This window comes from Pyxicephalus adspersus, chromosome 1 (assembly GCF_032062135.1).
Source record: "Pyxicephalus adspersus chromosome 1, UCB_Pads_2.0, whole genome shotgun sequence".
In the NCBI taxonomy this organism is placed as follows: Eukaryota; Metazoa; Chordata; class Amphibia; order Anura; family Pyxicephalidae; genus Pyxicephalus; species Pyxicephalus adspersus.
In genome coordinates this window covers 68,311,844-68,328,476 of record NC_092858.1, presented here as the reverse complement: position 1 = coordinate 68,328,476, position 16,633 = coordinate 68,311,844, and the positions used below count along the sequence as shown (strand labels likewise).

The 16,633-nt window shown below is 35.2% G+C and overlaps 1 protein-coding gene across 1 annotated transcript in view; it reads right to left on the bottom strand.

Annotated features, from left to right (window-relative positions):
* The window catches only part of VWA3B (von Willebrand factor A domain containing 3B), a 76,219-nt gene that overhangs the window by 38,016 nt on the left and 21,570 nt on the right, over window positions 1–16,633 (bottom strand). The window contains exons 16-23 of the mRNA XM_072402458.1: window positions 15,565–15,701; window positions 14,274–14,411; window positions 12,431–12,488; window positions 12,167–12,323; window positions 6,710–6,828; window positions 4,092–4,275; window positions 1,219–1,339; window positions 874–998 (exon numbers count right to left, since the gene is read on the bottom strand). Coding sequence (XP_072258559.1) covers window positions 874–998; window positions 1,219–1,339; window positions 4,092–4,275; window positions 6,710–6,828; window positions 12,167–12,323; window positions 12,431–12,488; window positions 14,274–14,411; window positions 15,565–15,701 — 1,039 coding nt within the window. The remainder of the gene's footprint in view (window positions 1–873; window positions 999–1,218; window positions 1,340–4,091; window positions 4,276–6,709; window positions 6,829–12,166; window positions 12,324–12,430; window positions 12,489–14,273; window positions 14,412–15,564; window positions 15,702–16,633) is intronic.

Sequence of the window (16,633 nt, the reverse complement as noted above, 5' to 3'; positions counted from 1 at the left end):
ATAACAATTAAAGAAAATACAATACAAAGAAAATACAGTTAAGGTCATACTTACCTAAAAGAGCATCTGAAAAATAAACAAATAAAATAAAACCATCAGATAGGAATCGGTATTCCGGAGTGGGGTGACTGTTGTAATGATGAAAACAATACTGAAGTGTACAGCTCGGCAATGGTTGCCTTATACAACCTCATACAACAGACTACACTGACGTCACGCTGCGCCTCCCTTTGTTTTTCTGTCTCCAGTACAGTCCGTGAATTTAGTGCAATAGAAAGGTGAAATTTGTCATTCAGAATATAAGAATTTATTAGAATATTATTTTTTTTTTATAAATAATAAAACATAAAAATTGAAAATAATTACCAAACATTTCTGTGGACCACCAAAATTTTGTTTCGGACCACCAGTGGTCGAGGGACCACTGGTTGGCGACCGCTGATCTAGTGAGCAATTGGTTTTTGACATTAAAGACAATCACACATTCCTAACTTTATTTATACAGTTTGTAAATCCTTCTTAATCTGATACAATGGTACTAAACATTATATATATATATATATATATATATATATATATATGATTTGAAATATTTATTACACTATATAAACCACTGATATTCTCCTATAAAAATCATTGTATTGATATTTATTGTAACCCTTCAGAAGGGGGAAGCCAAGACCCCTAAAACATGTTGGCAGCAGCCTTTATAATTTCTTTTAAATAAAAAGCACTAAAATGATCCTGAACTCCATGCAATACCATACCGATAAACCCTATCTAAGAATGACACAATGACCAAATCATACTGTCTCATTCTGGTATCTAAATGTATATTGCTTTATTGGAATAAAAATCACAAAATGATATAACCTTCAGAGTTGGCCAGGGTAAGGCTCCACCTGTTTGTATAATAAATCTAATGGGAACAATCAAATTTTCTCCATGCAGGAAATCCACGAGGGCACATTTGGAATTAATACTTCTCAGCACTGTTCCTGTAAGGAAGAACACATGTATCACACAAAACAGAAGTTATTACCATAACAACCCTAATAAGTAAAATTATAGTCAAATAGGAATTCCCTACTGTTCTGCCACATTTTCAAATAACATTTAATTATTACCCTAAATCAAGAAGAATACATTGAACATGTTCTTTATAAAAAGGTCGGTGTTACAACTGAAGGGTAGGTTGACTGCTCTTGTATGTAGTACCTGGATAGTAAAAACCATCAACCTCAGACCTTGCAATGACTTTTTGACTTCTCAGTGCATCTATTCGTTGTCTTTTTGGTTTCTTCTCTGTCTTTTTCTTTTCAAGCTGTTCATTGTTACACTGCAGAAATAACAACAGCACATTTTTAAAAAATTAGGCTTGTTTGTATAACAATCCTAATCATTTAGTGTAAACCACATAAAACAACACAGGGGACTATGCACTACACCTACATTTTTAGAGAAGTTTTCTAACACAGTGCTTTTCTGGAGTTTCCCAAAGATATAAATATAACAGCTGTCATTGCTAACTTGCCTTTAACAGGGAGTCTAAATCTATTAATTTCATCTGTATTTTATTCTAACTAAAATTATTTATTAGAGGAGTTTAGGCTCTCACTCTGTTGTGAATTGTCACCTTTGATGTGTATTCACACTTGTGGTAAAATGTATTTCTCAAACAAATACTCAATCACATGCAAAAAAAATATTTTTGCTTGTATATGATTGGGTGGTTGAAGTCAAAGCTTCACTTCTTTCTCTAAGCTAGGTGAAACAGCCTATTATCCTTCAATAAATGTCAGTAAGTCACTGAGCTAAAACAAATACTTAGGGAAGATGCAAAAAAACAAAAAAACAGAAACATTTGCTTTGGGCACCAGAGGGAGGATGGGGCAGGCTGGGTAGACACTGTATTACCTCCACATCCCCTAGATGTGTCCTGCAATGCACACAGGTAAAGTGAGGCTCTCCCAGTACAATAACCTTATCTCTTCTATCACTGTGGCCCACTTTATATGTATGTAAAATTGATCTCTCTGAGTGGCATGTACAGTTTTTCTTTCTCCAGTTTGATACAATTACCAGAAATAAAATAATGCAAAACAGCATGCTGGTACCATGGTTACAATTTACATCAATCCTTATGTACCAAAAATACTAGCAGCTGAATTTATCTACAAATTTTGATTTTATGGAGATTTAAGCTTGGTATCCACTTTCTGTGTCTTTCAGCTGATCATAAAGACCCAATACGTTTATGGACAAATGCAAACGCATGAAACATAGCAGGGGTGGAGTTAAGCTTGATTTTTACAGTTAGTACGGATCTTCTTACAGTCAATTTGAAAGTTCTAGATTATGTTAAATATGTATATTATAAGAATATATAGTAACTTCTGCGCATACAGTTTAAGGACATTTTGTCAATATTTGTTTTTCAGTATCATTTAAGGAATTTTTTATATTTATTAGTAAAGAATAATATCTCGGTACAAAGCATTACTGTGCTTTTTTTATTGACCTTAAACTTAGTTTTCTATCCTTGCCATGATATTTTCAAGGTACATTTCACAAAAGTACATTTATCAACACAAACAATGCAGCAGTTATTTAGAGTCACTGAGAACATAGAATGTGAATGGTAGTCATTTATCATGTGGAAAGACAATGAGAAATTACCTTGAAATATACCTATAGGAATGACTAAAGTTACTGTCATCTGTACTTTGTAAGAAACAATACATAAAAATGAATGTATTGCACAGAAGCACACATTTATCTTCCTCCAAAAAGAGTAGGAAGCTTTTTTAAAGGTAAATAAAGGTTGTGGAGTATTTATTTAGCCTTCTCTTATCTACAGTTATAAACAGGTAACCATGCTTAATGTGTATGTGTTCACAAAACACTTGCCTACTATGATGTACCTGACAACAATTATGATGTTCGAAGCATTTAATATGTAATTTTCTGCTATTGTATTTGGCTCGCTGCTTTTCTATGCAGTTTTTCTCCAAATCGATCATGTACAGGAACATCCTCCCCTGTAGGGAAGTGCATTGAACTTTGCTAAAATCCTTGCAATGTATAAACCTTTACAAAAAGCATATTGGGGAACCGGAGAGAGTGCAAAAAAGGGCAAATAAACTAATAAAAGGAATGGAGGAGCTCAGCTATGAGGAGAGATTAGCTGAACTGAATTTATTCTCCCATGCGAAGAGACGTATAATGGGGGATATGATCACCCTGTATAAATATATGAAAGGTCCATATAGAGAACTCTCTTCACAATTATTAACTGGTCGCAAAAAGGACAAGGGGGCACATTTTGTGTGTGAAGGAAAAGATGTTTAATTCCAACATATGTAACGGATTCTTTACAGTAAGGTCTGTGAAAATGTGGAAAAGGCTCCCTCAGGAAGTAGTTTTAGAATGTTTTATAGATTGCTTTAAGAAAAAGCTGGATGCTTTTCTAGAAGCACAGAATACAACTAGGTACTGAAGATTTAAAAAAATAACACTGGAGACTTTTGATCCAGAGAACATCCAATTGCCTCACAGTCAGGAACAATGTTTTTCCCTGTTGGAGTAAGTTGAACCATGTTTTTGCCTTCCTCTGGATCAACGATGTATATATGGTTTCATCTGGGATATACTTTTTTCTAGTGTTGATGATGGTTATGTTGGTATGCTGGTTATAATGTAAATTTCCCTAGTGGTTGAACTTCATGGACTTACGCCTTTTTTAACCTAAATATATAAGTTATTAAAAGAGAAGGTACTATAAATGCTGCCTTAGTAAGTGGAAACTTTTAGTGATAAGATTAGATTGGAAGGAATAAATGTAAAGATTAGGTTAAGTGCTATATTAAGGGATATGGTTTAGGGTTTGATTGATTTATAAGTGTAAGCATTTGGCTGAGAGTTTGGGCAGGGGAAAGGCTAAGTGTTAGGGTCCGTGAACCTATTCGGGTCAGGTAAGAGGTCAGATATATTTGAGAATAGTGTTTATATCTTATGTAATAAATGTAATGTTTGCAATGTTTTCTATTACTTTTTTGTAACAATTTTTTTCTGTATTGTTGTTATCTTACCTTTGAAATATTCCTGCTAGCCTCTTGCAGATCTGTGGCTTGCTGAAGATACGTTTTCCCAGCTACAATTTCATCTTCCAGCAACATAACATCTTCAGCAGAGACAGGCCACCCAAGCCTATCTAGAGTCTGTATTAGAGATTCTTTATTTTCCATGTATGATACTGGAACATCACTATCAAATCTAGCGGAAAGATAAACAGGTACGTGTTTTATTCATACAAATGAAGGTGCAAAATTTACAGTTTTACATTACCTAAATTATTATTTCTGAATGACTGGATTGACTATTCTTCTTCTTTGTTCTGGGTTTTTTTTCCACTGATGGATATGTAGAATATAAGCCTCTGATTAAAAGACTATGTTGATGAGGCTTTCTAACATTATAACAAGGACTTTAGGTATATGGCCTATTTATAGAAAGTTCAAACCTTTTGTTTTAGGCTTTAGTATACTTGTACAATGATTTCAGTTGACTTTCCTGACTCTTTTATGAGTTTGAACCCCTCTGATATTTCCCTTTGTAAAGAACAACAGCTGCTATCATATGCCATGACTAGGAAGCATGTCAGACCACTGCAATGGATTACTGCATCCTAACAGTAAAGTAGGGTCCCACTACACAGCTGCTGTCTATCTGTTCCTGTACCTGTTGTTTCCATTAATACGAAGGGGGGTTCAAACATTGGTCCGGAACAACTTGACAGAAAATAGATCATATTAAGTATGGATAATGTGAAAGGTAATGAAGCTTTGCAAGTACACATGCACTTAAAATGTTAATCTTCCAATTTTATAAAATATTTTTAGGTATGCTCTAAACAAGCAAAGTAGGTGACAAAAGCGAAATTCAGAGCTCCTTTTAGTGGCTTATGTACAAATCTTTACTGCAATACTAACCACATGTAAAAAAATAAAAACCCACATGCAAAAAAAAATACTTGAAGTTAAGCATGGCACATAACTCAAAATCTTGGTTCACGGAAATTAAACTGTGCTTTCCCCATAATGGAAATATATCTTTCCTTCTATTTTGTGAATTACAAAAGTATTGAATAACTTCAAGAGGAATAAAGGATACTTTTATAAGGGACTTGTGGGGATCACATTAACATCATTGGATTATGAAGACGGTTATGTCTACAGAAGCTGTCCTTTCCTTCGTTTGTAATTAATTTAAAATAAAAGAAGTAGAATGTAGGGGATGCACTCTGCTCTAAATTACTAGGCTAGTCCTTTAATATTCTGTTATGCAGCAATAAAGTTACAACTGGAGCTTAGCTGGAGTCTAAAGCTGCGTACACATATTACAGCTTATTATTCTACTTGATCACAATCAGGGTCATATTCATAAACATAGATGCCTACAAGGTCACATGCAGCCAAGTGCACAATTTGCTGGTTTAGTTATCTACTAATCATTCCATTCCTCAAGAACAATGCTTGCCCCATATTTTGTAACCATTACACGTTCTTTCTTTTGTTTCTAATCTTCTTTTCCCCAAAAAAAATCTTACTCTCCACTTTTTATGTTTTCCAATGCCACTGTATATATGCCTTACTTTAAATCATTAAAATAACACCTTAATATTAGAGAAAAAGCCTGAAAAAGCATTCAACACTGTCATGCAAACAGGGAATTTTTTATTTTGTTATTAAAATGCTTACAACATAAATCCACATTGCTATTGAACCTACAAAGTCATTTTCTTATGTTGGTAATTTTATGCACTGTTTTTCATTAATGAACCAATGTCTGCATTATACTTGTTTTGTCAAATAAAGAGTTAAAAAGTAATACAGTTCAAAGGATATCCAATGTAATTTGCATTCCATTTGCACCACTTCATCATCTCATATTGTAGCCATGAAATTATCATCTACATGAAGAGATGAGAAAAGCACATATCCCATCAGCTTTGTTATTACTTCAGGGTCATATGGGAAAGACTTTTGGAAATCACTACGATTTTACAACACTTTGCGCAGTCAAATTTTAAACTCCCTGGATGTGATATAAGCTCCATGATACAATTTCATTAACATAATTGCACAAATGTTTGCTGCATGGATCCTGAAAAATGCTACTATTTCTTGCTGACACAAGAGTCATCTAAAATTTTCTGGAGTGCTGTTTAAATTACATAAGAGATATATGGAAAAAGCCTCATAGGCTTGGCTGTACAGGAACTGTACAGTAATTGGTAGCCTAGAAGGTACACTATGGGTAAATTGATACAAGGGTGTATCCAAAATGTTACAGATGCGACATCAAAACTCTCAACCATACAAAAATGATTTATTCATAAGGTTTCTATTCTTCCAACAGAAAGTCAATTTATGACTACCTGGCCCAACCCACTTGTTTGCATTTGTGTATGGTATTGGCTTTGTCAAGTTTACTGATCCACAAAAAGCCATTTCAGTTTACTTTTTTTTTTAATTGAATTAATATTGAATGCAGTATTTTAGTGCATATTTCCTTCAGCCTCAATAAACATGTCTACTAAACTGTGTTTGACTTCTGAGAATAGGAGCCAGGAAGACATCATGTACATGAATCCCATTTGTTGTGCTACATTGTCTAGTAAAGACCATATTTAAGATGCATAATGTACCTTTCATATGACTTAATTGCCTGCTCAAGCTTTTCCTTGAAGTCTGTGAGATTCACAGCTTGGGGATTAATTAATGTGATAAGTTTCTTCTTTCCACTTACATGAGCCAAGGGGAACACCTATAACAACAAACATATATTAACATTTGCAATTAAAGGACACGTGATTTCATTCATACTGTACCTTTTATATTATATGTACTGTACAATTTTTTTATTTTACAGTAACATTTTTAATCATTTCAATTTGAATCCTTTCTCAATTTTACAAAGTATATTAGAATGAGATGCTTACGGGTTTAATTTTAATGAGACAGAAATTTGGAGCCAACAAAAAAAAATGATTAACATTCTTCCCTGTCAGACAGCACTAATATCTTCCACTACTACTGACCTCACCCTAAGTATGTTTAACTCACTCTTTGGTACAGTGCCAAAGGTACAAATGTGGACATGACTATAGCAAATGATTGTAAATAAATATGTCGCACATGTAGCATTGTTTGAGAGATCTTCCCATCTAACAAGACGTAAAATCATTACAAATTTCTTGGCAGCAAATGTCTTGTCTGACAACATCTAAAGCTGACCACATATCAGTTACTGAGTCCAGAGACATTAAAAGATAGTCATGCAATATGGCCATTTTGGGCCAGAGTTGGGGATGATCTTCTGTGGAGAAGCAGCAAACACTGCTAGACAAAGTAATCAAGTCACTCTATAGCCCGATCATCCAATGTGTATGTTTGTGTTAAGATAAGCAGTTGAATCAAATTTAGGAAATGTGTAATTGCCTTTGGAATCTCCTTAAATATGATCTGATCAGTAAAATATACCCAAGCAAATGGGCATAATGACCTAATGTACCCAGGAAGGCCCAGGCACTGCATAGTTTGCATATGTGTCCTATTAATCCAATAAATTGACAAGTGTTTCTCTGTAAACCGTCGCAATGTCAAAAGCTAGTTGTACATCATGCTTTTTGATGAAGCTCACCTACTTACTAAGGAGTGTACACTGATTTTCCATAATTTTTAAATGTGGTTTTAGATATAGTAAACTTTCAGATTAGTATATGAATGTTTTGTGCAGCCAGGTGTTCCCTTTCCATTTCTTAGAAATACCTCTGGATGAAAATTGGATAGGTGACAGGGATGAGCAGCAAATTTTCATTTAGGTGAAATGTCAAGGGGGCATGTAGGAACATTTTTCAAAAGAAAATATTTGTTTGTTTTTTTTCCAAAATCTACTTTTTCTGTTCATAAAAATAATAGTTAAGAATAAACCCATTTTTAAGGATGGTCTATAACTTTTTGGCTAGTTAAAAGGCTCCTAAACCTGGTATTGTCACCAAAATTGGTGGGGGTCAGGGGGACCTGTGGGAATATGTAACATTTTTTTTAAATCATGTTGTTTTCTCATAAATCAGAGTAAAGTACAGGCAGGAAATTGTATTTTTAAGCTGTCATGTTTTTTGCATATCAATCTAGTTTATAACAATCCCAATACTACTAACAATAGGTTTTTGTTCAGCAACATTTGAATGTTAAACTTGTATTTATGAAGAAACCAATAAAAAATGCCAGGGATGGCAGGGGGTAGGATTTAGGAGCTTTAGTAAACTTGAGTTAATTGACTCCACAAGAACGGGAAGAGAGAACTAATGCCTGCTAGCCCATTGCCATCTATAGAGCAGCAAAGGGCAGATTGTTGTGGGATTGGCAGTAATCTGGACAACACTGGTGTTAAGAAAGGAGGCAAAGAATTGAGTATACACAGAGAATGCCTAATTGGTGTGCCCCCAAGTACACTATGCAAGGAATGCTGTTGTTAACCACAGAGGGTGGGATCCTTGGAATGGCAATGTCCAGGGCTGCTGCAATGGAATAAAGGGAGATTTTTTAGAGGCACAGGCTACCAAAATATCAAACTGAGCTGCCTATATGAGCAAGCAGAAAACTGACCATGGCATCACATTTAACAAATTAAACAAATCCTCACATTTAACACAACAACATTTTGATGTTGGTTTTGTTGAGCCATTGGCCCTGATTTATTCAAGCTCTCCAAGGCTGGAGAGAATACACTTTCACCAGTGAAGCTGGGTGATCCAACAAACCTGGGATGGATCTGGTCCAGGATTCAAAGCATTTGCTAGCAAATAGCAAATGACATTGAAGAAAATCATTCCAGGTTTGCTAGATCACCTATCTTCAATGGTGAAAGTGTATTCTCTCCAGCATTAGAGAGCTTTAATAAATCAGGTCCATTGGCTGAACTCCTAAATACACCTTGTAAGCAGAAGGCCTAAACAGTGAACTGTATAACAAATGTGAGTGAAAAGCAGCAAACTATGCTACAGATGAGCACAAATCTGATAAATAGGGTAAGGTAAGGCAGCTCATAGGCACCCTAAACCTAAATACTGTTAACAGATCAATTTAAACAAATTTCCAAATAACTGGATTTTCCTTTCTTTCTGCTGTGTATATATGTAAAGTGGGTGCTGGCAGTTTTACAAAGACTGATTGAAAAATACCATGTATAACAGTGTGAGTGAGTTAACCAAATGCCGTGTCCAGCACATGGCTTCTTGTTAGGCAATGAGTATTCTAATGAGGAGTATAATGAATTAATCTCCTGAAACAGATCAAGTAATGCACTCTTGCTATCAAGCTATTGAGAGCACACACCGACTTGATGGTAATTGAGGGCTGCCATAGCAACTTAACATGGATAAAGGGATGTATTAGGCAGGGAAGATTATAACTACTGGGGCTGTAATGTTGGCAGGAAAAATATCATTAGCAGTTGCAGCATGTGCCTTAGCAAATTAAAGTATAAAACAAAAAATACACCAAGATATTAAAAAACTTTATATCTAAGTCCCACAAAAATATCTCAAGTAGTTACAGTATTTTGTAAAGTCTCCTTTGGCAAAAAAGCCAAATTTGGGGCCATACCAGTTGGATTTCCAAAAACCGGCAACTTCCGGACCTGAGGAGTGTCAGATTTTTTTTTTATACTTACCTCCACACACAGGCCAGCCTTCCTCTCACAGCATTCACGGACATCTGGCACAATTTGCTAGAAGCAGGGACGTCTCAACGTGTATTTAGTTTAGCAAGCAAGTGTTTCTGCAGAACAGCGCCATGAAAACATTAGTGGTCAAACAGTGTACTGCAGTCCCTGTATTGTAAATGCGATCCAAAATTCATGCCTGGAAACTGAAGGATCCGGAATATCGATGGCCGGGTTTTCAATTGTCAACCTGTTTATAGTTCATTTGAAACACAATGAGAATTGAATCATGTAACTCATGCACTTGTTCTTTGCTATCCATTCTGATTGTGTGTGAAGTTAGTGCCTCCTATAGAGTTCCTGCACATGGACACTTCTGTTGCAGAATACGTACGTAAAATGATCAAACATGGCTGCTCTCTAGTACACGTGTATACTTACAAGCTATAAATATATATAGTAACACAAAGCTAATCCCTTTTACCCGAATTATATATATATATATATATATATATATATATTTCTGGAAAGGTTATGTGTTTCCTTATACAACAACAATCTGACATCTCTCTCTAAACACAAGGCAGACAGACAAACATGTTCCTTCTGTAAGATTAACTGTCCCATTACAGACCGTTTCAGCAAGTGCAGTGACTACTACAAACTGGTGCTTGATTATTAGTAATAAAGCACAATAGTTAGAGAGTACATTGCAAAAGATTGGTTATAATACTGTTATTTTATAACGAAAATGAGAAAAGGGAAAAGAGATACTTTTTTAATTACATTTAAATTCCTAAAAAGTGTTCACTCTTAATTTGAAAACAAACCCAGGCACTTTTAGCACAGTGGTATAATATTTCAAACAATTCAAAAGCTTTTTTTGTTGCCATTTGTGACCAATAAATGCAATATTTATCATATAAAAATATTTCTTCTGACATGGAATTCTTTGTGGGTTCAGCTAGCATTACTGATATGGACCAGTTATACCCATATTTCATACACAGTAGTGTTGACACTACACATAATACCAGCAAAATTATACTTATTCAGTAAATCTAACAATAAGACGATGTAGCCTAAACATTCCAATGATGCTGCTTGATGAATTGTTAGCAAAATTAACACCATCATAAAAAAAAAAAAAAAAAGAATTATGCTTGATGTTAAGTGTCATTTCCATGCACAGGAAGAATGAGACAATGGGAAGTAGCTCAATGCTGCCCCGCAGTGGTGACAAACAAAAATTACTAATGTTCTTCAACTGGAGCAAATCAAATTTACCCTCTATTTTTTAATCCTTATTTTTAAATTTAAAAACTAGTTATTTTCTACATTTACTGTACATCAAAGTTTTTTTTTACAAATACATTACAATGATGGCTCTAGGTAAATCAATACAATACTCTGAGAAAACAATACCACTATAGATGAATACATTTACACAAATGACCAATTAAAAATTAGGGACATGTCTATCTTATCTTATTTAAAATGACACCCTTTACAGTGAGTGTAAGTCAGTGATTTTTCATGGATTACGGTGACATTATTTTTGGAACAGAACCCTGATGTACTAAAGAAATGCAGCTCCAAAGCACATGCAAAGCAGCGAACAACAAAGGCACCATAACCCCCCCCACCCTGACCTGTGAAGGGGCTGCCCTAATGTAACATGAATATGTTGCCCTTTAATACTTTGTTCCTGCACTAGTACTGCATTAGTGATGTATTTGGTTGCTCTGAAAGGTCGCCCAACATGTACCAGAAGCAGGGAGATTTTTTTCTTCTCTCCAAATAGAAGAATGAGGGAGAGCAGCTGAAAAGGGTGACAGGTGGGTGTATCCTTAGGCTAGGACACTAATAAATTCTGTAGATGCTAAAGTAATATCACACCTATTATCTGACCTCATTTCAGTGAGACTATCAAAATTATTTTATGAAACAGAAGTATTTCTATTTAAAAGTTCTCATGATTGGTTGGATTAGGATGCAATTTAGGCAAATCCAGAAGCATTGTCCTAAAACTTTTGATCAGACTTTCACATTTTTAAAGCTTCATCCACATTTTATTTAATTGTACAAAATTAGGAGGTTTATAAATTAGCCACTAGTGATAGCGCTTACGGATACAATGAAAGTACTCACAAGTGTAGCTAAAGGCAATACCTTTTAATTTTTTATACAGAGGTGAGGAGTTAGAACTACTTTCAGGTTTTATTCACTTTGTAATTTTCCTAATGCACCATCATCACTGGAAATAAAAGTGAGAGATTTTTCTCCTATTGGAAAGATATTAATTCACTTCCTGTCTACATGATGGGAGGTAAAGGGAAATATTCCTAATCCTCCTCTACTCGATCAGAAAGCAGAAAAGTTTTTACTTTAGATATACTTTGACAACAAATAAAAAAAATATTGGATTTGCACTCACCTCATCAAACACTTTAGAAACAACATGCTTGTCCAGAACTGGAATATATTTAGCAGAATGTGGAACAGTGGTTGGGGCTAAGGCGTCCATTATAGTAAGCCTTCTAGCAACCAGGCCATGTGTTCTCAGCCAACGTGATGAAGAAATGTCTAAACCACTAAAATGGGACATAATATTATTGATAATAAAGGAAATAATGCTTATAAATAATAATTACAAGATAGTTTTAGCAATATAAATTAGGAAAGTAATTTTAAGACTCACTTTTTAGGTTTTACTTTAGGTTTTTCTTGCATGCTGTTACTCTCAATAATGTGTAAATCTGTAAATAAATCATAGATATATTATTTTATTTCAGTTGTTGTTCATGTCTAAATAGTCTGAAGGCTTAAGGCTTCTGTATGACATTCTAAAGTCAAAAACACTTAAAATTAAATACATGAAATACAAATCTTCCTTCACGTGTCACACTCTTCCCTCCCAAACCCTGCAGATCACAGTGGAAGGTCTCAGCATCAGAGTTAGTGCTGTCAATTGAGAAAGCAATGAGTGGTCATGGTTGAGAAAACTTCTGGCTTGTAAGTCAAAAGTGACAATACTTATTTTTTAATTTTTCATGGTAGTGCAGGGGTCGGCAAACTTTCATGGCCACTAGGCCATTTTAGGGGTGGGCGGGAGCACAGTAGGCCAGACTCTGAGTCCCGCCCTAATGGCTCCGCCCACCACCAGGGAATCCCTCTCCTCTGTATGCATTGCGGCTCCGGTAGTTTCTAACCCCCCCTGGCAGATCCGGCTGGCAACCTGTGGCTCCAGAGCCTTAGCCCGGATCGGCCAGGGGGGCGTTAGGCCGGAACGAACTATAGGCCGTATCTGGCCGACCCCTGCTGTAGTGCAAGCAGCCACAGCCGACATAAGCAAAGCTTGCATGTTTGCTACTCCATTACAGGAAGCTGCAATAGGTAGGCTTTAACTGAAGGGTCAACAGGAATTTGTGAAATAAAACTAAAATATATTTACAATATATATACTTAATTATAATTTTTATTTTAAGTAATGCTTGGCTAACAATTCACTCTCGCTTTTAAAATCAGAGCCTCATTTTACCATTTATCATAAAGGTTTAGAAAAGGATTATTTTAAATGGATATTGCTGATTTTTGCATGTCACATCAGTGTAGAAATAAGCAATCTGCTCTAAAAACAAGGCAGAATTATTTCCGACAGAAGAGTTAAGAAATGTATGAACCCCAATATTATTAGTCCATAGTTGATATCATGTTCATCGCTTCATTATGAAAAATGTAAGCTATAACCTAGCACAGTGCAATCTGTGCTAAAACTGTAATTTCTGTTGTGTCAAGAAGCTTGAACATGATATTTTGATTAATACAAAAAGCAGTACTAGTGTAAATAGCAATTATCTGTCTTAAACCTTTAGGTGGGGGCAGCAGGATGATTTAAACTGATTGCCATAGGATGGGTAACAATGTTGATTCTTCCAGAGGTCTAGTGTGATTACTCCTAAATATTAACTTGCAGTTAACATGCATTTCCTTTTATATGGTTTGAAAAATTCATCTGCACATAACTGGATAAACAAAATGAATATTCACAAAATGTACTGCAAATACAGATAATCCAGAAGACAACCCTAGGCAGAATCCTAATGTGTAGTCAATGTCCCGGAGCCCCAGAAACAACCTACCTGCATCTGCAGTAAACCAGAGAAATAATGCAGTTGGTCAGAGCTGTGCACTTACTTTTCAGATTACAGGTGTCTGATGGGGAGAATCTATGGAAGTATTGACACTGTATATAGAGAGCTATATTCTGTGCCTATCGTAATACTCGTTAAAGTCTATAGAAAGGATGGGGGCCAAACCTACTACCTTGCCTAGGGCCCTATTCTACCTCAGTACATTTTTAATGTATTTTGTGACAAAGGTGCACAAAGGATTTCTGGCTGACCAATAGGTATTTTTCTGTACTTGGAAAACACTTAAAAAAAACAAAACACGAAGAAATATACATGTATTTCAGATATGCAATGCATTTTTCTCATATACTTTATGGTGTTTTTGCAATCAAGTTGCATGGTAAGATTTACCTTTCATTACAGAGTTAGTTTTCTTGTCCTTCATGAGGAAAAGTTCTCTGGTTTCATGTGGAATATCCAGGTCTGCTGTACTCTCAGACAGTGTCACTCCATGACTCAGAGCTCTTAGCACACTAGACTTTGTCTGTTCTGTGAGTATTATTGGATAGAAAATAAACATTGCATATTTAGGACTGAGCAGTAATTATTCTGACAATGTGAAAATCAAACACATATTTACTGAAAAAACGCACTTGTTTTCTTACATCAGGAGAGAAAGCACAGCATATACACCCAGTGATGCCCTGAACACGAAATGCATATCACGTGGAAAAGATTCCCATTCCCATGTGAGCATCTAATAAACTAGTGTTTTCATTTCATTGTTATAAAGTTGTACCTGAGGGATATACCCACTTGCACATAAACCAGATGCACCATGTAACTTTGGCTTTCAAGCTAGAACCTTTTTTATTTTGGATGCAGATAACACAAGATATAAATAGTTTATATTATTAAGATACAAAGTGTTCTATATTGTTCAGGTATATGCACCAAAAGTCAATTTAGGGGTTTAACTTTTTGCTTTGGATGTCCATAAAATCCCATTACCTAGGTTTTGGAACCACACAAATATGTGCTGCCTAAGGTCAAAGTCCATAGCCCAGTGCATGCTTTCTTCCTTCTACAAAGTTCTTCCTTCTACAATGTACTTCTACAAGATTGCACCAGTGAAGTGTGCAGCTAAAACTTTAAAACCGAGTCACTAAACATTTTCCAGTATAGAAGTTCCTTACCCTACTGCAGACCCTTTTGGCACTTTACAATAAACAGAGTGCAAGGAGTTTGACACATCGTGCACGCCAGCGACTCTGCATTGTGACATTAATTGTAATTAACATAATAATAGCTGTATGTCTCAGTATGAATAGTTTCTTCTACACAACTGAGAAGGGTAGAACACTTCCTGTGGGTTTTAGAGTTTCCTGTGTTTTACTGGCCACAAATCCATCCATAAATCTACCGAAACATGAAGCGTGTATTGGAATTTAGATGAACTTGGTGTGCAGCCTAAATATTTAGAATCTTACTGGATAACAAATAAGAATATGAATGTATAAGTAATCAACAGTGTCCTGACTGCTCAAATAACTAAAACACATTTCTGCCCTCATTTTCTTTCCTTCTCCCAATAGGGGCACATTTCTATTTATAAGTTCACAATGTAATTTTAGTTGAACTTTACATGATTGTTCTCAAATCATTACATCACCTGGTTCATTTGGAAACATAGTAGTGTTACCTGCATGCCTAAGTTTCTTCCTTCTGAGTAATCTATGTGGACTTAAACTTTTCCTTTGTAATAATGGTGTAGAAGTTTTGGATTCCTGAGCAGACTGCGACACTGAGAAGTTGTTCAGGCTTTGGGTTTCAAGCAGCCTACATAAAACGGGAAAAAAATCTGGTGTAAATGCTAACATTCTGGTATTTCACTTCAATGATAACTAATAGGCTACAGAGTTTGAAAACTATTTTGTCCTTAGTGCACCCTTACAAAAATAACAAAAACAACAATATTGCCTATACATTTTCCAAAAAAAAAAATAACCATTATATTCTTATGTCTCTAAGATATAATATCTAATATTTACTACCTGGCAGACCAGCAGGAAATGTTGGATTTGTTTCCACAGTAAAATATATATTTTAGTACTTTGCTGCAAGCAACTATAAGAAATTGTTGGTTCTTGCAAAACTAGCTTACTACTATTACATTACAAACAAATCACCAATGTACTGAGAGCCTTCTGCTTAGTTACCTACAAAACAATCAGGTCCCTAATCTACATCAGTAATCATCCATATGCAAAAATTAGTCTTTACCAGCAGTTCAGTCATTGTTTGTTTCACAGAGCCAAAAAGTTCATTTTAAAATATTGTGAACATTTTACAGTGTTAAACTAATAATAGTTTTGCATGTAATGATTTTTCTAGGGGTCCTAGTAGTGACATATTTGCACTAGCCTTTGCACATTTTAAAATTACTGTGACTATTATGGAGTTCCACTCTATCTAAATAATTCTTTATTAATTTTCTGGACTTTGGTAAGTCAGTCTGATGTGCATCTGTGTCTCTAATCTACTTAATATATAATAATCTTTGCAGCAACTTCCCGTTTCCAACAGAATAAGAGCTATGTTGCTGTGTGTACTACCTATGGAACTTTTTGACACTTTGGGCCTGATTTATGCTTCACTGATGAAAGTGTATCCTCTCCAGCCTGGAGAGCTTTCATAAATCAGTGCCATACAGTATGAAGGAAAGGTTTTCTTCTTTAATCTTAGGATTCACCTATAATCACCACCTATTG